Genomic DNA, 27,177 nt, shown 5'->3' on the forward strand with positions numbered 1-27,177 from the left:
AATAAGTTATATTTTTTAAAAGTATTTTAGAATTATTTTTAAATTAGTTCGGAACTAATTCTAAATAAGAAGCGTATTAGGACTACTATTTAAGTATTCTTAGCCCTAAGGGTAATCTTATTTACTATAAAAACCTACCCCTTTTTAAGTATAATAAAGTATATAATTAAGAACTAGTTTAGGACTAGTTTAGAACTAATTTAGAATTATTTAAAATAATAAGATTAAGCTTATACTTAGTAAGGTATATTATAGATTTTTAATTAATAATAAAAAGGTTACTTATATAACCATAAGTAATTCTTAAGTAATTCAGAACTAATCCTAAACTAATTCTAAACTCTTAGGAAACTTAATTTACTTTTAAAAGTAATTTTTATATTTATATTTATAAGTATAAGGTTAATAATATCTTAATACGTATTAAGAGCCGTAAAATAGGTACTAATTTAATTAATATAAATAATAAGGCTTTAAATAAGTAGTTTAGAACTATTTCGGAACTAATTAAGAACTAGTTTAGAATTAGTTAACTAATTATTTATTTAGCTTTTTATAATAAGCTAAAAAAGGTCCGTAAAAACCGTAAAGTCTACGGCCCCCTCTCTACTCTTTTTTTAAAAAAGAAAGCTAAATTTTCTATTCCACTCTTAGAGGTCCTTATATATAATAAGGGAGGTAAAGAAGTTATAAATAATTTTAAAATAATTCCTAGCTTATTCTAAATTAATTTTTATTTTTTACTTAGCTTAATATAATTATTATACGTCGTATTACTAATATAAATACTAAGTTTAAATATACTTTTTATAGTTCTTAAAAAAAGTATAAGTTATTTTAGAACTAATTTAGAACTAATTATAAACTAATTTTAAACTATCTAGCCTACCCCCCCTCTTAGCTTAATAGTTTTTATTAGTTTTAATAAAAGTTCTCTTAGGTTAAAGAGGAGGTAGAAAAAGAGGAGGTTATTACCTCTTTTTTGAAAAATATCTTTACTTAAGAAAATCCTATTATAATTGATTTTAATAATATTATAAATAAAAATAAGAATAATAATATAAAAAATACTAAGGTTAAGGGTAATACTAAGGATAAAAATAAAGATAATAATAAGTAATTTAGAACCGGTTTAGTATCGTTTTGGGAATAGTTCGGAATTAGTTTAGTAGTTTATACTTTTATCCTTTTAAAAAATACTTATTATAAGTAGTTTCTTAATATTAATTTAGAACTAATATAGAACGGATTTAAAACTATTTTAATATTTTATTATTATATTATAAAATTAAAGTTTTAATATATAACTAATATTGTTACGAAGGTAACTTTGTTTACCTTATTATTCGCCTTATTATCAATATTACGTAAGCAAACTATATACCATATTAATCTACGATTTCTGTAGATTATTATAGGTATTGATTATGTAAGCAATACTGCTTATATAAGCTTACGTGAGCAATGGAAAGTACTAGAAGGTAACTAAATAATCTGGAATTTACTCGAGGCGGAATTACGTACTACGATTACGTATTTACTTACGTATATGCTTATTAATTATATTATAATTAATAAGCAATGGAATATTCTAGTAAGAGGTTTTTATGCCTATATATAGGCGTGTATTTGCCTACCTAGACCTTTCGTTAAGCAAGCAACTTCTTATATAGTAATTCAACTATATTACTCTCTTTACTACAAAAACCTCTTTTATATACGCTTATATCCCCTATATTCATATATTCTTGCTTCTATATAAATATTCACTTTTTATATTCTTTATAAGAATATCCCGCATTACCTCGTTAAAGCTATACGTGCTAGAAATATTAGTTTACTTTCTATTTTATCTTAATTAAAATATAAACTTTATATATAATATATATATTTATAATCTTTATTTTAATTAACTACGTTTTAAAATAAGACTAATATAATAAAGAATATTTTAATAATAAGTAATATTTATATATTTATTTATATTATTATTGAAGAATAATATATTATTCTATATAAAATTATTATTTTACTCTTTATTAATATTATTAAATATAGAATTCTTATGTTAAAATATAGGTATTATTTATAGTTGTATTATTGTTAAATATATATTTACTTATTTTAAATTAGTATTATTTCCTTTATTCTTTAGAATATTTTACGAAATATAATATAATTAAAATTATAATTATTATATTTATTATTTATATTTTTATTATTATTATATATATTTATATATATATGCTACTTTTACTAACTACTCGGGCAGGTCTTAATATCGATTATATAGTATTAATATATATATATATATATATATATATTTATTTAACGTATATAATAAGCGAGCTACTTAGATAAGCGAGCTACCTACCTAATCATAACTATATTATATTCGTAATTAAAAAGCAGCACTTAGAAAAGTAATTTAATTAAAACTATTTAGTATCCTCTTTTTTAAATATTTCTTTAGTAATTTAATATATTTACGTATTATAATTAGTATTTTTATAGACGCTATATTATTATTAACCTATTTTAGTCCTTAGTTAATGACTACTACTTCGACGCATTTCTTTTTTAATCTAGGTTATTACCTCTCTTTATAATTAAAGGTTTTTTTTCTTAATTACTATAAGACTTTTTCTTTATTTAAAACGTATTTTCTTAGCCCTCTTACGTTAGCTAAGTAGGTTATTTTCCTTTTAAAAGATCTAATACTTTAACTTTAATAAAATAATTTAATATATAAATCCTCGCGCCCCCTTTAATAAATACTTAATAGCTTTAATAATTAAAGTTAGGGAGCTATTTTAATAATAAGTAATTTAAGTTTTAATAAGTTACGACTATAATAATACTTTTATTAAGTTATTTAGTATTTAAGAAGTCTAGGCTAGTAGTATTATTAAGAAGGATCCTAGAGGCGTCGGAGTATATAACTTTATATTAAGCTTAAATAATATACTTTTTATATTTAAAAGTATAAGCCTAGCTCTTCTAAATCCTCTTTAAATATTTTTTTTATAATCGCTTATATAAATACCCTATAAAACGTAAAAAAGAAGTCCTCTTTCGTAATATAAGTATTACTCCGTTATATTTTTTCTTTAATTCCTTAGTTATATACTATTTTTAAAAGCCTAAAATATTTAATATCTAAAGGCTATAGTAAATAAAACGAATAAGTTAGTATATAAAGAGTAACGATATTATTCTCTTTATAATATAACTTAAAATCCGTAAAGTAGTAATTTTCGTATTTATTAATAATAAGGAAGTAATATCGACCTTTTATACGTAGTTTTATATACTTTTTAAAGTATTTTACCTAATTTAAGCCTCTCTTATTTATTATTTAGCCGTTTTTAAATATTATAATAACCTAATTACGTAATAAACTAGATTTTATCTACTAAGTAAAGAGATAATATTTACTTATAATAATAATATATAGCGGGACGCTATAGCTTAATAAGCTAATAATTTAAATAATTATAACCTATTTACAATTACTAAGTTATATTATTTTCGTATTTAAACGCCTTTTTATATTTATAACGACTATTCTAAATATAATCTAGCTTATTATAAAACTAATCTCGTTAAAGTTATAAATATCGGACTTTACGATACTATATTTCGTAATTATATTCGCTACGAAGTAAAACTATGCGTTTATTATATCTAAGTTTTTGTATTAAGCCTTTTTATAGTTATACTTATAAAAAAATCGTATTTAGAGCTATAATTAGTACTTAATAAAGTTAAAAACTTAGCGCTTCTTAACGGGGGGTACGTCGTAGTTAGCGAGTAATTAATTAACTATATCTTTTATATTACTAATACGAGGAAGAAACGATTAGGAATTTAGGTCAAAAATATACTTAACTAGCTTTTTTTTTAAGCGTAGTTAATTTCTATGAGTTTAGTATAGTATTTTATTATATAAGTATGCTTTTTAAATAAGTACCTAAAGTCCTAAAAGGGACTAAATAGATCTTAATTACTATTTAAATACTTAGTTTTAGGGTTTTTTTAATAGCTTAGATCGCTAAGTTTAACTAAGTTTTTTTAGTTTATAATATTATAATTATATTATAGCGTTACGTAAGGTAGAAAGTAAAAAATAAGATAGTTATAGTTAGGTAAGTAGCTCGCTTATTTAGGTAGCTCGCTTATTATATACGTTATCTTTATTATTATTATAAAACCTATTTATTATTATAAATAATTATATATTATTTATATAATACTATTTACTTTATATTAAATAATACTTAATAATATAAGTAATTAAAATAATAAAAATAAAAATATAATAATATATAGGTCTTAATTTCTTTATAATATTATAAACTAAATAGTTTTAAATAATAATATTAGAATATTATTTAAATTGTAATACGTATACTAAATACTAAATCCAATATATATTAAAATAATATTAAATTATTTAAAACTTAAAAACATAACTAAAGTAATAATTATATTATATTATATTATTATTTAATTATCTTTATTAAGTATATTAATAAAAAGTATTATAAGCGAAATATTTAATATATAATTATAAAATATATTATATTATTAAATAACTATAACTTTATTAAATATATATAATATATATATTATATATTTAAACTTTAGTTTTTAGTTTTTATATTATATTATTATTAAGAATTATTATAAAACAAGGAGGAATAGGGTCTAAAGTAATTTAGAATCGATTCTAAACTATTTTTAAAGTCTTTATTATAGTTCTTATAACCGTAATCTTCTTTCCTTAAGCTTTAATTAGCTTATTTCTAAACGTAGCTCCCTTTTTTAAATATTTAATAAAGTATAATGCCTAGTAATATCTTTATTTTAACTTTAAATAACCTTACTTTGTAAATTTATAGTAGATATATAATATAAATCTTAATAAATAATACTAAAAGAAGTTATTTAAAAAAGACTTCGTAATTTATTTAAAAAGAGTTTTAAAGGGCTTAGGGATAGATTTTATACCCTTTATTATAACTATAACCGATTTTAAGACCTTAACTAGCTACGTAAACTTATATTAAAAAGTACTAGGCTTAAAAAATTACGAAGTAATAATTTAATAAATTACTAATAAGCCCCTATATTTTATTTATATAAAGCTAGTTCTTATTATTCTAAACGACGTTAATGTTTTGCTCCTAAATTAATTTAGAATTAGTTCTAAATTTAGTTATAAATAGTTCTAAGGGGTTTATATTTAAATAATTTATTAAAGTACGATATTTTTTAATAATAAATATATCTTATTAAATAAAATAAATACTTAATTCTAAAAAAAGAGTATTTTACTTAAAAAGATATTTATTATATTCCTTAGATCTAAATATAGTAATTAGTTCTAAATTAGTTCTAAAAGGATCCTAACCTATTTCTAAATATAAATTAATAACGGGACGAAACGATTACTCTATATATACGAAACTTAATAAAGGGCTTTTATAATATTAATATAAGTATAAAACTTATCCTAATCCTTAAGAGGTATTTATAAATAGGTCTAGTTAAGTCTAATTATAATATTCCTCTAGGATTTATATTAAGCCTAAAGTAAGATCGATAGATTACTTAGTATTGATTCCGAATTAGTTATAAACCTTTTTTAAATAAGTTCCGAATTACTTTACTTCGTAATTACCTATATAATAAAAAGTAGTCCTTTTTTAATTAATAAAATAAAATACTCCTTATTTAATTTTATTTTAAGTCTAGGGAGCGATTTTTTAGAACGTATTTCTTAATATTATAGTAGAAATAAACTAAGTAAAATCGAATATATCTTTTAACTTACTATTCTTAAGAGCGATATTATAAATCGTAATTAAGAAATAAATATTAACCGAACCCTTTTTAAATTAGTTTTAAACCGATTCTAAACCTTATATAAAAGGATTTTATAAACTTACTTATTAAGTTCTTATAACGTACATGATAAGCGAGCTGCCTAGACAAGCGAGCTGCCCACCCGACCGCGACTATCTCATCTTCTACCTTCCACCTCACGCGACGCCACAACATAACCATAACATCATAAACCAAATAATCTTAGTTAATAATAATACTTAATAACCCCTAGTTATATTTAGAAAGATATTTCTATTAAATAATATACCTAAAACGCTCTTTAAGAATTTAAAAAACGAGTTAATATATCCTTTAGTATATCTTAGTACTCTCTATATTTATAAAAGCTCAGAGGAATAGAATAGCTATTTAAAAAGTTAGTAAATAGTTTAGAAATATTTCGAAATAAATTTGGAATTGCTTTAGAACTTTTTTTAAGAAACTTCGTTATACTAGCCCTAAATAACCTTAACTTTATTATAGCCCTTAATATACTTATAATTCGTATTTAATTAAAAAGTTAAAAAGGTATTCTTTTTTTAAAGTTTAGCTTGCTCTAGATAAAAAGTAATATAAATATAATTATACTTATTATTATTAAAATATTAAATATATTAAAAAGAAATTAGAATAGATTCAGAGTCGATTCGGAAATAGTTCTTAACGCTTTATAAAATACTTACGTTAATATAATAACGGGCTTATATATATTAATACTCGTTTTATATAGCTAAGCGAAATAACTTAGCTAAAAAATAAAGAGCTTTTTATATTTATATAATATTTATAAACTAATTAGTATTACTAAGGGCACCGCAAATCTTTATAATAGTCCGACTATAAAATTTATTATAAAGCTTAGTAAGCTTCTTTAATTATAAAAATATATCTAAAAATAGTTAAGAACTAATTCTAAATATATTTAAAACGTTTTCCTTATTTAATCCGCTTCCTAGTTAACTAATCTTTTTTATAATATTCCGAAGTTCTAAATAAATACTCTTAAGTATTTAGGTAAGTAGTAGAGGGGGGTATTTATAAGTATTATAAGAAGTTAAAATAATTACTAGTTTTATAATAATATTAACTAGTACTTAATAGTTCTATTTTACTAAATATAATATTTAAAGAATTTCTTCTAGGATAATATAATTTATATCTAAATTATATTAGAATTACTTCGGAATATATTTAAAATAGATTTAGAACTAGCTTATTATAATATCATAATTTCTACTTATTATTTATAAAAAGGTAATACTTATCTCCTCTTATTATATTAACCTCTTTTTTTTATAATATAGAGCGTATTAAAAATAAATAGGCTTAGTATTTAATTAAAGGAAATTTAATATAATAGTTTTCGCTATTACTATATAAATTCTTATAAATATACTATATAATAAGTAATTAAGTACTAAGAATATACTAAAGAGATTTAGAATTAGTTCTAAATAAGTTGCGAATTAGTTTAGAATAATATATATATATTATATTAATTATTAATAACCTCTATATTATAATCTTTATAAAATGGGGTATAAGAAGTACTTATTTCGAATTATCTAAGCTATACCTTTATTTACTTATAGAAATAATTAATAAGGACTATTTCTAAACTAATTTAGAATCGATTTAGAAAACTTATATAATTAATCTTTTTTTTAATAATATCCTATAAATACGTTTACGTATAGAAGTAATATCCTTAGCTATATTTTTTATAACTCGAGTATAGTTTTAATAAAATAAAGTTTAGTTAAAATATAAATACGCTTTATTATTAATATAATAATATATAAAGCGTTTATAAACTTAATTTTATAAAAAAGCGGATATAGTAGTTTTTAGAGATATTAAACGAGTATTATTATATTAAAATTATTAAGTTCGGAATTAGTTTAGAAATAGTTTAGAACGACTTTAAAAAGTATTATATACCGTTCCCTATAACGCTTTAATATCCTTTAAATATAAATTACGTATATCGATATAGTATATAATACCTTCTTTATTTATTTTTAAATACCATATTAATTAATTATAATATATAATTTTTTATATTATAGTTTAGCGATTATTTTATTAGTTTTAGTACCCGCTTATAGTAGCTTCAATAGAGATTAAAATAAGTAATATTTTAAAAGTTTTATTAAAAAGGTTCTAAACTTATTTAGAATAGATTTAGAAATAGTTTAAAAAAAGTCTTACCTCTTTTTATTTAAATAAACTACTACTTTTATAGAATTCTTAAAATATATTAAGATTATCTCGTACTTATTAATTAAGGTAATAAGGGTTAAAAAGTAGTATTAATAATTTAAGTTTAAAGAAAATACCTATATTATTTAATAAATTTATTAAAGCTATTCTAAATAAGTTCTAAATCGGTCCTAAACCGATTTAGAACTATTTTAGTATAATTATAATTTCTATCCGAGGTATATAGGAGAAGTTAAAAAATTTCTATTTTAGTATATAGCCCGTAACCTAACCTATAGTATACGGATAAAAAGTTAAAAATATATAGGGTAGTTAGCTAACCCCCCCCCCCCCACAGGTCAGTTTACCTGTGTTCACGCAACCCCGGATTCGAGACTTACTGCAATGGCGTATACGATTCAGCTCGCCCAATCATCATTGATCGTTTGGACCAGGCTATCCTACAGAGAAAGGGTTTGGTTGCTGATGGCCTGCTCCCGACGCGCTCCACAACGGCTTCGGGAAACCCTGGGCGGCCTATTCCATACAGATACAGCATTTACCGAGAATCGGGAGCGACTAACGTCCCGAGCCGTCGGCCGTGCAGGCCAGAATCGTAATGCCGCCAATATCGAGCCCCACTCGACGCGCTCCGTCTTCTGACCGTGTAAGCCGTCACTGAACTGCCGGGAGATTCTAGTCAAGACTGAGATCGAGTAATCGCTGGCTTGGAGAAATATATAAGCTAAAGATCTTGGTCTTAAAGGTCTTGATCACACCAACACAATTCTTTTGATTCAACGATAGCTTCATCAAACCCTTAATTCCAGTAGGCCAATCGTGGGAAAAGCGCCAGCCATGACCCTCATAGCCCAACAAACCAACGGCGATTCTGCACACGACGGTGTCCCCAAACCAACGCACGAAAGCACTTTCTTAGATGGCGTCCTCCGATGGCCATCTACAGGACTCAAGGTCCTCATCGTCGGTGGTGGGCCTGCCGGCCTACTAACCGCTCTCGAGTGCTGGAAAAAAGGACACGATGTCGAAGTTGTGGAGAAGAACAGCAAAAACTCTACAATTGGTGAGCCATGTTTTTGATACATGAAGCAGAAATAACGAATAATCAGAAATAAATGGACTAATTGACACTCGGACACAGGCGACGTGATTTTCATTGGACCATCTGCTCTCGCAACTTTCAAGGACTACCCAAGCATGCTCGAGGAGTATCACCGCCAATCGTGGGATGCGTTCTGTTCATACCGAAGACTTGATGGTCAAGAAGTCTGTCAACCTCAAGAGTTTGAGTACAACAGAGACGATGTCCAGCCCCACGTTGCTTGGCCCCTGAGAATCAGGACTATGGTTAGCCGACCGGGCATGTCAATCATGTTCTACGACCAATGCATGCGTCTAGGCATCCCGGTCAAGTTTGGCGTGAATGTCGTTGACTACATTGAGAATGCTGCCGAAGAAACAGGCACTGCTGTCACAGCTGATGGCCAGCGACTCACGGCTGACATTGTGGTTGCTGCCGATGGTCTAGGCACCAAGTCGCACAAAGTGGTCATGGGAGAAGCAATCAGAGCCGTTCCCACAGGATTCGTCATTTGCCGCATCTTCTACCGCCTTGACCCGGTGAAAAACAAGAACCTCTATGAGAAACTGATCAAGACGACGAGGCCTGATCTTCGCACTCATTCCGGGTGAGTTCTTACCGACACTTGATGAACTCATCAGTATGCTGACTTTGGTTTTATAGTGGCGACTTCCATTGCATCTTCATCACTGCCAATGACTCTATTGTCATCGCAATCACGATGCCGGTATGCCGCTTTTCCTGGACCACACTCGCAACTAGTTTTGCTCTCCTGACAGATGGAAACGACTAATCACTATCGTTCTAGGACGATGGGACTGCATCGGAGTCATGGGCCGAGACCATCACTGGCGATGAGTTTGTTAGTAAACTGCCAGTCACCGAAGGATGGGACCCTTTGATTTTGGAAGGCATTCGAAACATCCCCGAGAACAGCATCGTCAAATGGCAGCTCTGCTGGCGCGATCCTCAACCTAAGTGGACATCGCCCGAGGGTCGGATTCTTCAGCTTGGTGATAGCGCGCACGCCTTTATTCCATCTTCGATATCTGGCGCATCTACAGCGCTGGAGGATGCTCAATCTCTGGCTGAATGCTTGCGGCTTGCCGGAAAGAGGGACGCCAACATTGGAACTAAGGTTCACGAACTATTGCGGTACGTCTAAATCTATATGCATATGGCCTCTGGTCCCTCGAGCCAAACTGACTGTGCCTGAAACCAATAGCATTCGACGCGCCTCTACCCTCCAGCGTCTTGGATTCGCCAATCGACGAGAGATGCACCGGAAGGGTGGATTTGAAGAGGTCATGAAGTCTGCCGCAAAAGGGGGCCCAATGGGACTTGGCAAATGGATATGGACTCACGACCCTGCGAAGTACGCCACCGAAAAGTTTGCCGAAGGCCGCAGTCATCTCGAGAATGGCACTCCCTTTGAGCATACAAACCTTCCCAAGGGGTTCAAATGGGAACCCAACTGGACCATGCAAGAGGAGATTGAGAAAGAGAAGCGGGGAATTCACACCCCTGACCTGAAGATGAATGGTGACTGGAGCATCTACTAGACCTACACGCTGTGTTGTATAGAAGACCCCTGTCAGAATTATAGAGTTAGAAACATATACAGAGGCGCAGAATCAATAGTATATGTTTTCAAACACAACATCAATCACCTTGATCCTAACTGAACACCCATTTCGGCATGTACCTGCGAGATATAAAGCCTCATTGCTGCGGCTAGCATGGCTTGATGCCCACTTCTACCACGTCGAGCGGCCTTGAAAAAGCCTGAAGTTTTATCACCTTAATTATGGTATATTTATAATAACAGTCCGTTTCGTTACGTATTCTTGTAGGCTTTGTAGGCTTAGTACTTTGCAGCGCGCTTAGTACTGTAAGGGCTGCTGGACGCCGACGACATGACGAAGCTCAAAGGGAAGACATGCAGTCAGTCTGATCACTAGGGTAGAGTGATGTGATGAGCTTAGTGAGACTGCAAATCTAGGTGATCCGTCGTCATGAGATAAAGATTACAATCAAAGGTTGAGGTGGAGCGCCGCCGAGTGTCGGTTTATCGCAGGAGGAGCGCCGCCTTGCTCCAGCCAGATTCGATTTGTAAACTGATTGAATTTGTAAAGCACTCCGATTTGTAAACGTGTTTGATTTGTAAACCCAGCTGACCACCAATGATCACCATAATCCTTCCTGCCAGCTGTTGCCGATATTGAAGTCGTCGCTTACAAGTCGCTCATTTCAGACAACAATCAGAGCTCTTACTTTGAGCGACTTAACGAAACAAAGTGGGCTACATCACCGAAGAATACAATTGGCTAAGGATGTCTATCCAGACGCGGTCCGTTGATTCTTTGTCCTCGAAGTCCAAGCCGTAACCTAGTACAAGGCACGGATGTGGCTGCAGGAGGTGCTTACACCTTATGGGCGCCACCTCTGTTGTCCGGACATTGGCGCGGGGGCTGGAGTATATATGATGGAGAAGTCCGACAACATCGCGGGGATCAATCCCCGACCTGCATCAACGAAATCGACTGCTCTTTCACAATCTTGCAAGGACTGCAGTAGAAGAAGAAGCACCGATGAATTCGAACGCGATTTTCAGAGTCGACGGCATCGTCGCCGTGATTACAGGTGGCGGGACAGGTATGCATCCTCCGGCAAGACGTAGATGAGCCCAGTGCTAAGACAGCACCTAGGTATCGGCGTCACAATGGCGAGGGCCCTAGTCTCTCAAGGTGCCGCCAAGGTCTACATCCTTGGGCGTCGTCTTGAGGTGCTTGAAGATGCAGCCAAAGAACATCCCAACCTGATCCCCCACAAGTGCGATGTCACCTCAAAGGAAGACCTCCAGTCCATTGTCGACCGTATCACCAAGGAAGTCGGCTATGTCAACCTCGTTATCGCCAATTCAGGTGTTCTTGGGCCTTCTGTTCGCTTTAACCCAGCGCATTCCGTTTCCGATCTGAAGAAGATTCTCTTCGATGACTTTTCCATGACGGAAATGACGGAGGTTCTGCATGTGAACATCACGGCTGCCTTTTTTACCATGTCAGCCTTCCTTGAACTCCTTGATGCCGGTAACAAGAATGCTCTCAAGGGTGGTTTCGGCAAGCCAGACCAGGAAGGCAGCAACGTGATCGCCATCCAGAGCCAAGTCATCTTCACGAGCAGTATTTCGGCTTTCAGTCGGCACTTCTCCTCGACGCCCCCGTACTTGGCTAGTAAGACTGCTATAATGCAGCTCACTAAGCAGGCCAGCAGCCAACTGGCTAGACATGGGATTCGTGTGAACGGGATCGCCCCTGGGTGTGAGTACTGCCGTTCTGATTCTGCATCTCAATTTTGCAAAACTAATAAACTCCAGTATTCCCCTCAGAAATTGCTTCTGGGCTTATCGGTGACCGCAAGCCAGAGACCGAGTCTCCTGATGATACGAAATTCATTCCTGCGAGGAGGTTTGGGGGGGATGAGGAGATGACCGGAGCAATACTCTACCTTGCCAGTCGTTCCGGCAGCTATTCGAATGGTTCGATCATGGTCATGGATGGTGGCCGGCTGAGCGCCATGGCTAGTTCCTACTAGAAGTATTCTAGTTTCTGGTGTCGGTCAATTCTGATTTCTAATTGAGGGTATTTACGGCTCAATGCCTGCATACCATATGATATCGATGGATGCAAACTTGATAGGAATAAGTGAGGATGAGACACGTACTGCTGGACCAATTTCGCGTTGTCTTCTATGTTCTTGGCGACCATGAGCCATATAGCTCTAGCTGGGATAACGCGTGGGAGACGTTGGGCAAATTCGGAAAAGCGAATCGAAGTGAACGGAAGTAGAATCCTGAAAGCGCAGTTGGCGAGTTCGTCTTCATGTATCAGCGAGAATACCGAATTTCAGACAGCCACATAACGGTACTGGGATGCACACTATTCTCCAATGCCCCATCATCGAAGAGACGCCAGTCAGCAACAGCCTAAACGACTTCCGCGAAATCGATGGCTGGACTGTCGAAGAGCATTGCCAACTGCACAAGCAAGACCTAGCCTGGTTGAACAGCAGAGTCAACGCCATGTCCGTCGACTCTGAACGCAAGATTGTCATCTTCACGCACTACAGTCCGACCGAAGATATCCGCGCTGTTGAACCTTGTTATGCTCAAAGCGACATTAAATCTGACTTTCAAACAGACTGGCGAAACGAAGATTGTTGGAAAAGCCCTAATATCAAGGTCTGGCGTTCGGTCATACACACTTCAACTGCGACTTTGTGGATGAGGCGACAGGGAAGCGACTCTACACCAACCAGAAGGGCTACTGGCAGGAACACTCTCCAGGCTTCAGGGAAGGAATTGTGGTTCATGTGGATTGAGGCTCAAACCTGAGAGTTTGGTCTCAATGCTCTCGGCTGGGGAAAAGGTGGTTCCCTAGCCCTGTGGGAAGATAGCAACCCCAAAGGAGTTTCCTCCTCGAGTTGACCATAGTTGGCTATATGCAGCCTACAATCGTAGCCAACCCCTAGCCGCCCAGAAGAGAATGAAAAATCATTTGTCTACCACTTGATCAGTATAATTTTTCACAGGGGACTCAAGTGGAACGCAATTGTGGTTTTCCGTTCTGCAAAGTGGTCACTTTTCCGAATCGTCCCGACCCTGCGTCCGTATTCAGTGGAAAGAATGGTCGGTCAGCTGCCGCAGCCTGTGAGAGACTTGTTCTAGAAGAGGCCACGCTCAAGCTCACCGACTCGGTGGTACCACGACCCTCTTTTACCCCTTTCTCCCCAAACTCAGGCTTGCGGAGGATCTCGGAGGCTCTCCGGTGAGACTGAAGTGCGGGATGAACAGGAGGCGTCGAGGCAAGCATCGAAAAGTTCGGGACGGTCATCAGATGGTGCAAAACATGGAGAATTGGACATGATTCTGGGGGGGTGGTTGGGGAATCAGTCCCGGCGATTGAGCAAAAGGATGGAGAAAACTCGAAATAGATGGTAGCAGACGTGTGAAATCCAAGAAAGCCAAGACATCGCTCTCCATTTATCATTTCTCCTTTCCCCATCAAAGACGTTCGAGTCGGTCCGTTGAATACAGCGAGAGTCTTGGGCGGTTCCCACTCGCAATCGGACCGTTACACTCCACATTCCACCCCGAAACTGCGGAGAATGGGGCATGCAATTTGGGGCCCCGATGCTCCGCGCATGGCGGTCAAGTTCCCCGGCTGCCCCGATGGGAGGCTGTCAGAAGTATTGCTACATAACGGATGTCCCATGGAGGCTCCAGCATTATGGGCGGAGAAGCATACATACTGGAAGTTTTGAACTGTACTGTGAAGCTATCAGACCATGAAGCTAGAACCTGTGTCATTGTAGAAGGCCAACAGGAGCTGTCCAGCGGACGAGACGCAAACTGTCAGATCAAAGTTGCCAGCTATGCTTTCCCCTCATCAAGTCGATCTCAGTATTCCTATGAGGGTCAAAGAAACCTGTAGCGAAATGCTTTCAGTTGTTTGACTGTCGATGGTAAGCTTTTCAAGATGGAGCAACAAGCAACACTTTAGGTAATGCCAGAGGCGTCCAGCGCGCTGAATCACGGGGGCATCGCAGGGATGGCATTGACTTGTTAGTCTGCCCAGACTGAAAAAGCACAACTTTGCTAACTGCCAACATTCGCCCAGCCAGCAGCCTTGGAAGTCCATAGTTAAGTTACAAGACGCGTTGCGCTCACAGTCTAGGCACGTCACATTCTGTCTCGGAGTAATCCAGTGACCCGGCTGCATCTTACAGCACAATAGACTTCTGAACAAGCAGAAACAGGTCGGTCGCGCCGCTGTCTGACTCGCACGTGAGGGTCTGGGGATCGTCATTACCTTTTATTCCCTGGTGTTCAATTCCAAGACGTCGCGTTGTGCAAACCCGGCCCCACGTTGCCGGTTCCGCCTTCGCCTATTGCAGGCTTTGACATTCGTTTAGGTGGAAGAATCAGCAGTCTTGCAGAGTTTCCAGGGAGACTCGGTCGCGCTTTGAGAGCTTGGCCTCCCATCGTGGACTCATCTTGGCGGCATAAGCCGGTGTCTTGGCTTCACAAATCGATTCCGTATGCCAATGTCCGCGTACCCCTGTCTCGCTGTCGGCAATGACGGGGGCCAAGCAGCCGATCCGAAGCCTCACCCTCAAGTCTCCCAACCATTGTCGACGGAGTGAGCCCCATGAACAGGTACTTTTCGCCCTGCCCAGCTTGTCTATTGTCCGGCCTGAGCTTTTCAACTCGCTGGCACTGCGAGCTCTCTAGCTCGCACGAGTCGCAGACACCAAGTCCTGCCTTGGTGGAATGCGCGGCGCCCTTCCAACCCCGGATTGTCGATGCATGGGGCTTCCGACAGTCAGTCGCGTGGGTGGCGCCTTTCCTGTCTCCCCCAGATGAAGGCGTGGGATGAAAGTGGATTGTGTCCATGTACGGATACAACAAGTACTTCCCAAGGTCTTCCCACACCTTCCATCGAGCCTTCATCAACCTTGCCGGTCTGCGCCCCAGTATGGAGAAAGGATAGGACCGAGTCGGCCTCTGGGGCAACGTCATAGCATCGTTGCCAATCACTATAGTCGGTCAGCCGACTCAGGCTCGTCCACATCTGCGAAGTGGCAGGATGTGGCTGCAGTATAAAGCCATCACGGTGCATACATGAGAGACATGAGAATCACTTCCCACGCTCTCTGGCTTTCCCACACAACTGGGCTTGAGCCGACCTTTCATCCTATCTCCGCTACTCCTTCACTGGACTATTAGGACATCTGCATGAGTTCTTGAGCGAAGAGCTTCTGCTCCCTCACACACTGCTCCAGATTCCACCCAAGCTCGATCTCGATTCCGTACAAGAGCATCTGAAAACATGGGGTTGGGCAAGAAGTAAGAAAGAGCCGTTGCACTGTACACTCTGGTAGTCACTAACCCCAAGTTAAGGTCCATTCGCATCAATGGTGCCGACTGCGGCATCGAGTCGCTTTTGCTTGGTGTTATCACCAGCATAGGAGGCTTCCTGTTCGGTTATGACACCGGTCAAATTTCATCTATGCTTCTGTTCACGGACTTCAAGAGACGCTTCGCAACCGGTGCACCAGACGCCGACGGTATTCCACAATGGGTTCCCATCACCCAGTCCTTAATGGTGTCGCTCATGAGTATCGGTACTCTCATCGGTGCGCTCTCAGGTGCCTACACAGCCGACTGGTGGGGCCGGCGAAGGAGCTTGAGTTTTGGTGTCAGTATCTTCATCGTTGGAAACATTATCCAGATCACAGCCATGAACTCGTGGGTTCACATGATGATGGGTCGCTTCATCGCTGGTCTGGGAGTCGGCAACTTGTCTATCGGTGTGCCCATGTTCCAGTCAGAGTGCTCTCCCCGCGAGATTCGTGGTGCTGTTGTCGCATCCTACCAGCTTCTCATCACCTTCGGCATCCTCATTTCCAACTTGATCAACTTCGGCGTTCGCAACATCCAGGAAACCGATGCTTCATGGCGCATCGTTATCGGCCTTGGTATTGGCTTCTCCCTGCCATTGGGCTTGGGAATCCTCGCCGTTCCCGAATCTCCTCGATGGCTCGCAGGTCGTCAGGATTGGGAAGGCGCTCGCATGTCCATGGCGCGCCTCCGTGGTCTTAAGGACGATCCGCACAACGAGACCGTCGAGAAGGATCTCCAGGAAATGTTCAAGGTCATTGAGGAGGAGTCTAAGACGGGCTACGGTACTTGGCTTGAGTGCTTCACTGGATCCTCTGGAATCCCGAAGACCGTCTACAGAACGATCCTGGGTATCTGCATTCATTTCCTGCAGCAGTGGTATGTTGCCGTCCACCGAAGTTTCAATGTCAAAGAACAGTGTCTAACATCCACCATAGGACCGGTATCAACTACTTCTTCTATTACGGAGCACAAATTTTCGAGTCGGCTGGTATTGACGATCCGATCATGGTTCAGCTTATTCTTGGTGCCGTCAACGTCGTGTGCACTTTCTATGGTCTCTATGCTGTTGAGAGATACGGTAGACGCTGGCCCATGTTTATTGGTGCTCTGTGGCAGTTTGCCTGGCTCACAATCTTCGCCTCTGTCGGCACTGCCCTTCCTCCCGAAACCAGCGCAACCAGTGGCATCGTGATGATCGTCTCGGCCTGCATGTTCATTGCTTCCTTTGCTAGCGTAAGCTTCCCCCTGCCAACTTTAACGATTCTCCTTACTGACTATCTATCTTATAGACCTGGGGACCTATGGCGTGGTGCGTCATTGGAGAGACATTCCCTCTCCGAACTAGAGCCAAGCAGGCATCTCTTGCTACCGCCGGTAACTGGTTGGGCAACTTCCTCATCTCGTTCCTGACACCATTCGCGACCAACGGTATTTCTTTCGCATACGGTTTCGTTTTTGCTGGTTGCAACTTAGCCGCCGCTTTCCTCGTATGGTTCTTCCTCTACGAGACGAAAATGCTGTCCCTCGAGAACGTCGACAGAATGTACAGCGACCCAAGCGTCAAGCCCTACTCTTCCACCAAGTGGGTGCCTCCAGGCTACATCACTCGCAAGGATAAAGACGAGTCCGCGTTCCAACGAGCATCGGTCCACACCGACAACAGCAACCCGACTGAGAAGGCAAGCGATGAGAGACCTTTCTCCGAACATCACACCAAGCAAGAAACTACATCCAACGCCGTTTAGGCCATTATAGTTTCATAGTTGCTTGCGTCTATAGTTTTAATAATAATACCGTTGAACATAATCCATGTGTAAGGTCATAGAATCGGCTGTAACTTTGCCGTGTGGCACATGAGCGTCTGCTTTCCCCTTCTGAAAGACCTCTATTTCAAAGCTTGAGAGATATTACGAGGATGAACAGATCTTTTGTTCGAGCTATTGTTTAGAATACCAAGCTGTGTCCCTTTTCCCCTTCAGAACGTCACTGGCCGTCTCCAGTCCTCATGAAAATATTCGAAGGTCTGTCTCGGTGCGCGAATCGCTCTTCAACGTCATATTCGATCTCTGGACCTTCTTGCTTGAAACCCAGCTTGGAATACACGTGTCTACCCATACTTGACGCCTCCAAGAGTAGCTCAAGCCCGCCACGTCGCTTCGCCTCATCGAGACCCCACTGAACCAGCTTCTTGGCGATGCCCTTACCCTGGAACTTGGGATCCACGGCGCACATGTCCAGCACGAAAACTGCCGGCTCAGCCGCCGTCGCCTTCTCTGCGATGACCTCCTCACGTCGCTTGTGCAGCGATCCCATACAGGCTGCGGCGTATCGCTGCTCGGCTTCGTTGCCGGGGAAGATGGACTCCAGCCCGAGCTCCTTGATCAAGTCTTTCGGTGGCTGATCGCCGTGACCTTCAATGGCGGACTGCTGTGCCCAGATTGCCATGCCTACGATTCTGCGCTGTCCGGCATTTTCGGGATCCGGAAGGGTGGCCTTGAGGAAGACGACATTGGGGTCGCCCTTGTTGTTCTGGTTGACGGTTTTGAAGCGGTTAGCCATGCGACCGGCGCCGCGAACCACGCCTTCCGGCGTATCCCAGCCGGGGTTCATGGACAGGTAGACACCATCACGAGCTTGGTGACCGAATGCGTCTCGGACGACCTCGGTGACTTGAGTAAAGTCCTCGGGCTGGGAGATGACTTCGATGCGGACATCATAGTTCTGCCCCGCGACGGTGGTGCTTGCCATGGTTTCTGCGGGGTAATAATCGCGGTTGAAGACTTCAAATGGCGGGGTCAAAATGCTAAAGTCTGGGTCGCAGGGGCTTCGAGGCGGTGTTATTGCGCAAGATTCCAATGAGTCTCGAGTTTGGTTGATGAGTCTACAATTTCTGCATGGAACGAAGTTTAAGTGGACAAAGTGTCTTTACTGAAAACTGAAAAAGTCAGCACCTTTGCCAAGCTCTTCTCTTGAGCACGACAAACGGACAACCCGAGTTGAACCTGGACGCATGAATCATCCAATGCCCCCAAGTTGGTATGGCCCACTAGACTCCGCATCTCGGAGACGAAACCCCCGATTTAGTCGTCAACTCCATGTTTCTTGCTAGTGCCCGAGCTAACTTAACCCTTATTAACAGACACGATTGATCTAGTTCATGATAATGTAAAGTTGAATGACAACATAGGCTCTTATGGATTCAAATGTCAGAGCCCAAGAGCTAAGTGAGAATGGAGAAAGTTGTGAAATTTCAGACGGCTGACTCTGGTCGAGAAAGACTGACCATGTCCCAGAGGCCGAATGCCGCTAGAGGTAAGAATTGAGACCCACGCTAGGCAGCTAGCACTTTTTGATTCACAGCGTCCTACGGAACAGTAGAAAGTCAATGGTGTTTAACAACAAGAAAGAGTTCAAGATGCTTGGCATCAACTAATCATCCTACTGGTTTCGTCATAAACACTTGGCGCATTCATGGTAGCTTCAGGCTTTTCCATCCAATTGATCTAATTCTTTTTGGCGCTCCCAAATGTTTTCTGACAAATTAACAGCCAAATACTCTAGCAGTGCAAACATTGATACCAGCAGCTCCAGCGCCAGGTGCAGCCATGTACTCGCACTTTGTCGCAAATGTCCACGAGCCATGCGGCGCAGAGTACTCCACAACATCATCACGGAAGCGCATGTATGCTGAGTATCCAGAGCGGCAGTTCAGACCTAAGTTTGAGATTACAATTAGCTATTGGTGCATAGTTGCCATGTCAGAGTGCGGTGAAAATAACTTACGCCAGCCATTAACGTCGCCGTATCCGTTCACGCTGCAAACCTTTTGACCATTGTCTGTGAGCGTGATAGTGGCATATTGGAAGTTGTTGATGCTTGCGACGAAATCGACGCAAGCTAGTGCAGAGCCGGCGAAAGTTGCGAGGACGACGTTCTTGAGGGCGACCATGTTGACTGGATGGATGATTTTCGTTTAAAACTTGGGATTGGCGAGTTAACTAATGAGGAGATGCAAGCTGATTGAGGTGATTCTTCTGATCGTGAGGATTGCATGCAAGCACAGAACAATCATACTATCGGATTAGAAGTCTAATTCGACCGCGGCATACAGCCGACTGCGCAGGGGCCAATTAGGGGCCCTATTTACGATTATCGTAGCTAGCCTAACCTACGGTTAGAACCTCCTTTTTATACCTATTACGCAAATATTTAAATAGTTTAATTAATCTCTTTATTAACTATAGTTTAAACTAACTACCCTATAATAAAGATACTAATACTAATTAGTAATTAAATTCTACTATCGTAAATTAGTAAAGTATCTTGCTATATAAAAAAGACGACCTCTTAATACTATATAGGATAGGAGATTCGTACTAATTAACTTTATAAAAATAAATAAAAAAAGAGGTAATTCTTAAATACCGTACGGAATTAAGTAATCGTAGCCCTTTACTACTTACGAGAGGTTAATATCTACTATATTAAACTACGTTAAATAATAGAACTACTTAAGTAATTAGCCTTTTATTATCGCCCCGAGTAGCTTTTTTACTAAACGACTTTTCTATAGCCGGCCTATAATTAGAAATTAACTAATTAAATTAATAAAAGAAAATACTTACGTAACGACTACCTACTTAACTAATTAGTATAACGAACGAGCTTAATAATATAATATAAAAGAGTACTACGTAATTAAAAAAAGGGATCTTTAAACGTAAATATTCTTATTTAGTAGCGAAAGTAATTTTATAAAAGTTATTAGGCTAAGAGATTTATAGTATATAGAAAAATCTATTATTATAAGGATTTTATAAGTACGACCTTAAGCCCGCGATCTAAATAACCTCCTCGTAGCTCCCTTAACTACCCCCTAAGTATTATTTAGAAATATAATATAGGGGACGGTTTAACGAGGGAAGAGGGGATTTAAAAGTCTTAATAATATTAAGTTAAGAATATTATAAATTTTAGAAATTAACTTAAAAAAAAAGTAACTACCTTAAAATAGACCTACGACCTCTTACTAAAGTTATTATTAGCCTAAAAAAAAGCTAAAAAAACGAGGATCTAAGGAGAAAAAAAAAGAATCCTCTAGAGGGCCGCTAAAGGGCTTCTTTTTATATTAGCTCTTAATATAAGATTATTAATTTTAAAAAATTAACTAAGTAATAAAAGAGATTATTAATAAGCAATAATTACTTAACCGTAATTAAATTACGAAAAAGACTACTTAAAAAATATAAAATAGGGTACTAAGAGGCTATAAAAAATATAACTTCTAAAGTATTTAACCTTACTACGTATAAGTAATAAATGAGTATTTTCGGTAAGTCCTTAAAATCCACGATCTTACGAAAAAGAGGGCTTAACTTCGTTAACTATACTTAACGGCCTATATAGTTCTTAATAGCTTATATAGCTCCTTTACGAGCTACTTAGTATTTATTTTTAACTATTTCTATAGAATACCGCCCTAAAGGAGGTAGGTTAAGAAAAGAAGCTATTTAGAAATTATAAAGAGCACGAGGCTTAGGAAGCTAAAAATATATAAGATAGTAGAAATCGGTAATTAATAAAGATCCCGAGACTAATTACTATATCTTTTTATAATAATATAAACGTTTACTACTATTATTATTAAAAAGAACTACTAAAACCTACCCTTTTATACTAAATAAAAAGGAGGATCTAAGTAAGTATAATAATTAATAATCTAAAAAAGTAGTAGTAATTACTAAAAATAACAAAAACGAGAGTAGTAGCGAGATAGCGAGAAAAAATAGGAATCTCTTAGACCTTAATAAATTCGTTAAGTAATAAAAGCACGGATTTATTATAACTAGCGCGCGGATTAAATATATCCTTATTAAAATTAAATACGCTAGCGACTATTAATACGGGTATAAGCTAGAGCACGACCCTTAGTAAGTTAAAGTAAAAAAGAAGAGGATAAAACCCGATCCTAAATAGAATCCTAATCTTTTATAAGTAAGTAAATATTAACCCGGACTATTAGGGGACGTAAATATATAAAATCGCAAATTAGCCTAACGGTAAGTAAATTAACACGGTATTAATCTATTTAACTAAGGTCTATAAGAAAAAGGGGCTATAGGGGTAACCCCTATTCTACGAGATTATAAACGACCTTAACTACTAACTAAATAAATAGTTCGTAAGCGTAAGCTTAAGAATTATAAAAGTAGTTAATAAATTCCTCTATAAATAAGGGGTATTATTAGCGTAATTATAATTATAAGAGCTATATAAAATATTAATAGCGATAATTATAAAAAAGGAATTCGTACTATAGAACTAAGTATAGGTCGATAGAGTATATAATCGCTTTTACGAATTTAAAAAAAGAGTAAACGACCCAGATTTCCTCCTTATAATCACTAATAGAAATCTATCGTCATAAAAGGATATACCGGGGCAAAATATAGTACTAAAAATATAATAATTAATAATTCTACTTATTTTAATTTATAACTTATTACCGTTATTAATATAAAATTCGGCGTTAATTAGCTAATAAAAAAGGAAGTAAACGACCCGAAGTTACTAATAGTACGTAGCGACGTAGGGATCGTATATAAATATTAAAAATCTAATAGTAAATACGAGGCAATTTATAGACCTTAAAAAGATCTTTTTAAAAAAGAAATTATACTCTAGGGGGAAGTATAAGGTCTTATAAAAAACCCTAACGATATTTTACGATTACTATAAAAAAGTCGGAATTAGGGAATATTAGTACTATTCGGTAATTAATATCGTATTTATAAGTAAAGCCTTTAATTATTACTACGAAGCGGTACGTAATCTTAATTAAAACGACTTTCTTAGTATAATTAACGCAATCTAAAGCCGCTTCGAGACTTATAATAAGAACCTAGAGCTCCTATTTAAGCTATAAGCGATTTCTTTTATATTTATAGCTAGGATAATAGAGGGTAAATTGCGAATAGAGATCCTTAAAGAGCTTATTAATTAAATTAATAAGCTAGTAAAAACCTAACTAAATAAGGGGATAAATAAGCGAAAAGTTAAATATCTTTATACCGTAATATAGCGTATATTAGAAGTAAAAATAACCCTATACTAAACACTTAAAAACTACGAGACGCTCTACTCGAGGCTAAGATCTAGCTTTAATATTAAAGCGAGAATACTATACTAAACCCACTTCTAAGTATACGACGGCCCTTATTAATAATATTAAGTCGATCGAATATATAATAAGAAAAAAAAAAGGCTAAATGTAGTAATCGCTAGTAAGGAGGCCTAGATTTATTAAATAAATAAAAATTTAACTTACGGATAGGGTAATAAAAAAGGTAATATTATATTTATAAAAAAATAGATATTAATTAAGTAACTACTTTAAAAAAGAGCGTATTAAATTATATAAATAGTATAAAAAGTCGAGGGTAGTAAATAGTAAAACTAGCCCTCGTCGGTTTAATTAATTCCTTATTATATATAAGGGTAAATCCGGGGGCATAGAACTTAGCGATAGTAGCTAAAGTAGTAGTTTAAAGTATATACCCCCTATAAGAGATTTAGAAAATAAAAAAGATCTTACCCCCTATACTAATAAATTAAATTATAATAAAATCGACGATATTAATAACTCTTTTTTTACTCCGTTAGCCTCTAGAGGATATATAAGGCTAAATAAATAAAGGGTAATAAAAGCTTTTAATAAGTAGGCTTTTATTTACGGATAGTAAGGGAAGGTCCCTTAAATAACGGATACGGAAGCGGCTAAAAGAGCGAATTTAATAGTACTAAAGCCTATTCTCTTAATAATTAAAGAGAAAACGCTATCTCTCTTGATATTTAAAGAAAAGGAATATAATACTAAGCAAATCTAGGGGTAGTTAGAGGGGTCCTTTTTATACTACCTAAATCCCTTAAATACTAAGCTCGTATAAGTATTCTATGCGAGTAAAAAGTACGGCCTAGACGATTTTTATAAAATTATCTTAAATACTAGGGCATCGTAATAGTTAACTAAAAAAAAAGGGTAATTCTAAGCGCTATAAAAGATCGCATTAGTAATACTTAATATATTAATAGCGGGTATTACGAGGATTAGTTTTAGCTTAGGTAAAGAAATCGTCGCCCTAAGTATAGTAAAAATAGAGACGCACTTTAGAATAATAACTTTCTATATTTTACTTATTAATACCCTATTTCTCTTATATTTAAAAAACATAAATTAACTAAGTATTATATTTAATAATACGAGGAATAGAATCTCTAGCGATAAGTACTTCGAAATAGTTAAATACTAATAGGGGTATACGTTTATAAAGCTTACTAACGATACGAAGTTAATTAATTACCTAATAAAAAGTAAGCTTAGAAAACTATACTAAAGATTCGGGCACTCGTCAGTTACGAGGCTATATAACCTCCTAAAGCAATTAAGTAATAATAATATTAAAATAGGGGTACTAAAGTAGTTAATAAAAATATACTACTAATACTAAATAAATGCGCAGAGCCTACGCAAATTCAAGTTTAAATTACGTAATAAGCTTAACTTTAACTAAGAAATTATTATTAATATCTTCTACTTAAATAGTCGGCTAGTACTATATATAATCGACGTAGCTATATCCTTCTAAGTAAGGTAATTCCTCCGGGATCTATAAGTAAAAATAGTATAGGTAGCCCTATAAAAAAGCTAAATCGATATATACTAAGGACCGCTAGACGATATTAGAACTAACGCTAGTACTAGCTTTAAGTTAATAGAATTTAGGGATAATATAATAGCCTACGGTATATAGCTAAAAGTCGTACCCGTTAAAGCGCACTATAGTATTAAAAAAGTAAAAAGGGTATATTAGTAATTAAAAAGGGCGTTTAGAATTATTAAAAAAGAAAATCCGGATTCTACTAATAACGAATACCTTTAGATAGTACTTAAATACTATAACGACACTATAGGGCCTAACGGACTTATACTAACGCTATTAGTATTTAAAGTATATTTAAGAACGACCTTAGCCTCGCTACCGTTACTAAATATAAGCTAACGAGCCCGAGTAATTAAAAAAGTAATATAAGTATTATATAAAGTAAGCGTAAGAAGGTAAGTTAATAAAGTAATTACTACGCACAATAAGCCTAACATAGGGAATAATCTAAATATACTACTAAATTCGGATATACGAGTATAATATAAAATTACTTAATAATAGGCTAGGCTATATAAATTAATTTTTATTAACGAGCGCTCTTATATAATCGCGAGGGATCGTAACTAGCTATTTAAAGTATTAATTATAGTAATTAAACCGTACTATATAAATCTTAACGAGGTAATTTCTAACTTATAAAAAGAAAAAGAGCTAGGGGAAACTATATAACCTGCAGTAGAGGTATAGGAAATTATCCTTAATAAAATCGTTATAATAATACTAATAAATAACGAAAAAGAGGAAATTACTAAAAGGGTACTAATACTACTAGCGAGACGTCGCAAAAGACCACGGTAGTAAGCCCTAATATAGTAATTTATTATTAGTAATGAGGTAATTAATACTTTTTATATAATAAAAAAAAAGCCGATTTCGAGCTAGTAGTTAAACTACGTAAAGAAAGTATAATTATAATTATTAAAAAGCCGTATAAGGGATTAGATTTTATTAAAGCAAATACTCTTTATAATTAAAGGGTCTATCGATTTATCCTATATAACTTAGAAAAATATATAAACCTCTATATATTTAAATTACGAATAGTTCGTAAGATTAAAAGGAAAGGAACACCCTAGCCGTATAAGAAGTCTAAATACGTAATTTAGGGGTACGGTAACGTTAAAAAGGTAACGCTACTTATACAATTACTTACTATATAGTACTATAGCTAACGATTAATAATAGTATTAATAATATTACTACGGAAGAAAGGATACGAGATTTAGAGCTATAATATTACCTAGGCCTATACCCAATCGGCTACAGGGCTTATAAAGAAAATCCTAGCCTATTTACTAAAAGAAATAGCTAGTAAGTACTTAAAAGGTACGATTATTAAAGTGCTTAAGCCACTATATAAGCTTATAAAATCGGGTACTTATTAATAAGCCACTTATTACAATTTCTATATTAATTAATTATTAATAATTACTTTTACGTACGACCCGTACTTACTAATCGTAGAGTACGAAAGTAATTAATTTAGGATCGTTAGAATATAAACTAATAATATATTAGGCCTATTTAATATTAACTTTATAAAAAAAGAGGATAAGGAGCTCTAGAAAGCGGGCTTTATAACGAAGCTAAAAGAGGTCCTTAAATAAATACCCCCCTAGTATTTAATAATAGGATTTTTATAATTAAAAAGAAAACCGTCGTTTTTTAATAAAAGGGGTAGGGCGAGAAGATTAACCTCGTCGACCTAAATATAACTAATATTAAAAAGCGGTATAAGGCTAAGCTTGCGTAAGGGGTATATATTATGAGTATTTATTAACCTAAAGTGATTTTTAATTACGCTAAGGTAGCGTAGGCTATAGATCTAACTAAATAAAACGTCGAGGTACTTAATAAGTAGCTTAAGTAATAATAAATAAATCTTAATTAAAGTCTCGTCTACTACCCGATCGACCTTATAATTAATAAGCTCTACGTCTTTATTAATAAGTTATTTACGAATAATAACGACCTTATTTCGTAATTAAGGTATATTATTATCTTAGCTAACGAGAGTATAGGTAAGAGCGAATTTATTATATATAGTAATATAATCTATTACTCGTTAACTAAAAATAAGTAAATAACGAGAAATATACTAGCGTTAAAGGTCTATAGTATAGTTAACGGCGTTAACTTCTCTTATATAATTTTAATAATACTAAAAAAGATTACTAATCGAATTAGCTTTCTACCTATTTTAATAGTTATCTATACCGATTCCTACTCGCTATATAAATACCTCGTTAAATTAAAAATAACGAAAGAAAAGAGGCTTATAATAGATATTATAG

The 27,177-nt window shown here is 35.7% G+C and overlaps 6 protein-coding genes across 6 annotated transcripts; 5 read left to right on the forward strand and 1 right to left on the reverse strand.

Annotated features, from left to right (window-relative positions):
• Positions 1-8,952: 8,952 nt before the first annotated feature.
• On the forward strand, positions 8,953-10,758 carry CLUP02_15804 (uncharacterized protein; the record flags this gene model as incomplete). The annotated part of the gene is made up of 5 exons (XM_049294728.1): positions 8,953-9,178; positions 9,257-9,803; positions 9,860-9,923; positions 10,005-10,351; positions 10,422-10,758. The coding sequence occupies 5 exons, from the start codon at positions 8,953-8,955 to the stop codon at positions 10,756-10,758; spliced, it is 1,521 nt and encodes a 506-aa protein (XP_049151875.1).
• Positions 10,759-11,112: 354 nt separating this feature from the next.
• On the forward strand, positions 11,113-11,876 carry CLUP02_15805 (uncharacterized protein; the record flags this gene model as incomplete). The annotated part of the gene is made up of 4 exons (XM_049294729.1): positions 11,113-11,140; positions 11,217-11,308; positions 11,406-11,546; positions 11,613-11,876. The coding sequence occupies 4 exons, from the start codon at positions 11,113-11,115 to the stop codon at positions 11,874-11,876; spliced, it is 525 nt and encodes a 174-aa protein (XP_049151876.1).
• Positions 11,877-11,918: 42 nt separating this feature from the next.
• On the forward strand, positions 11,919-12,790 carry CLUP02_15806 (short-chain dehydrogenase; the record flags this gene model as incomplete). Its single annotated transcript, XM_049294730.1, has 2 exons — positions 11,919-12,516; positions 12,573-12,790. 2 exons carry the CDS (start codon positions 11,919-11,921, stop codon positions 12,788-12,790), a joined length of 816 nt encoding a protein of 271 aa, XP_049151877.1.
• A 337-nt stretch (positions 12,791-13,127) lies between these two features.
• Positions 13,128-13,589, forward strand: CLUP02_15807 (calcineurin-like phosphoesterase; the record flags this gene model as incomplete). Its single annotated transcript, XM_049294731.1, has 1 exon — positions 13,128-13,589. One exon carries the CDS (start codon positions 13,128-13,130, stop codon positions 13,587-13,589), a length of 462 nt encoding a protein of 153 aa, XP_049151878.1.
• Positions 13,590-16,086: 2,497 nt separating this feature from the next.
• On the forward strand, positions 16,087-17,905 carry CLUP02_15808 (uncharacterized protein; the record flags this gene model as incomplete). The annotated part of the gene is made up of 4 exons (XM_049294732.1): positions 16,087-16,103; positions 16,158-17,036; positions 17,096-17,393; positions 17,450-17,905. 4 exons carry the CDS (start codon positions 16,087-16,089, stop codon positions 17,903-17,905), a joined length of 1,650 nt encoding a protein of 549 aa, XP_049151879.1.
• A 238-nt stretch (positions 17,906-18,143) lies between these two features.
• On the reverse strand, positions 18,144-20,109 carry CLUP02_15809 (acetyltransferase; the record flags this gene model as incomplete). The annotated part of the gene is made up of 3 exons (XM_049294733.1): positions 18,144-18,970; positions 19,740-19,874; positions 19,944-20,109. 3 exons carry the CDS (start codon positions 20,107-20,109, stop codon positions 18,144-18,146), a joined length of 1,128 nt encoding a protein of 375 aa, XP_049151880.1.
• Between the last annotated feature and the right edge of the window lie 7,068 nt (positions 20,110-27,177).

This window comes from Colletotrichum lupini, chromosome 8 (assembly GCF_023278565.1).
Source record: "Colletotrichum lupini chromosome 8, complete sequence".
Lineage (NCBI taxonomy): Eukaryota > Fungi > Ascomycota > Sordariomycetes > Glomerellales > Glomerellaceae > Colletotrichum > Colletotrichum lupini.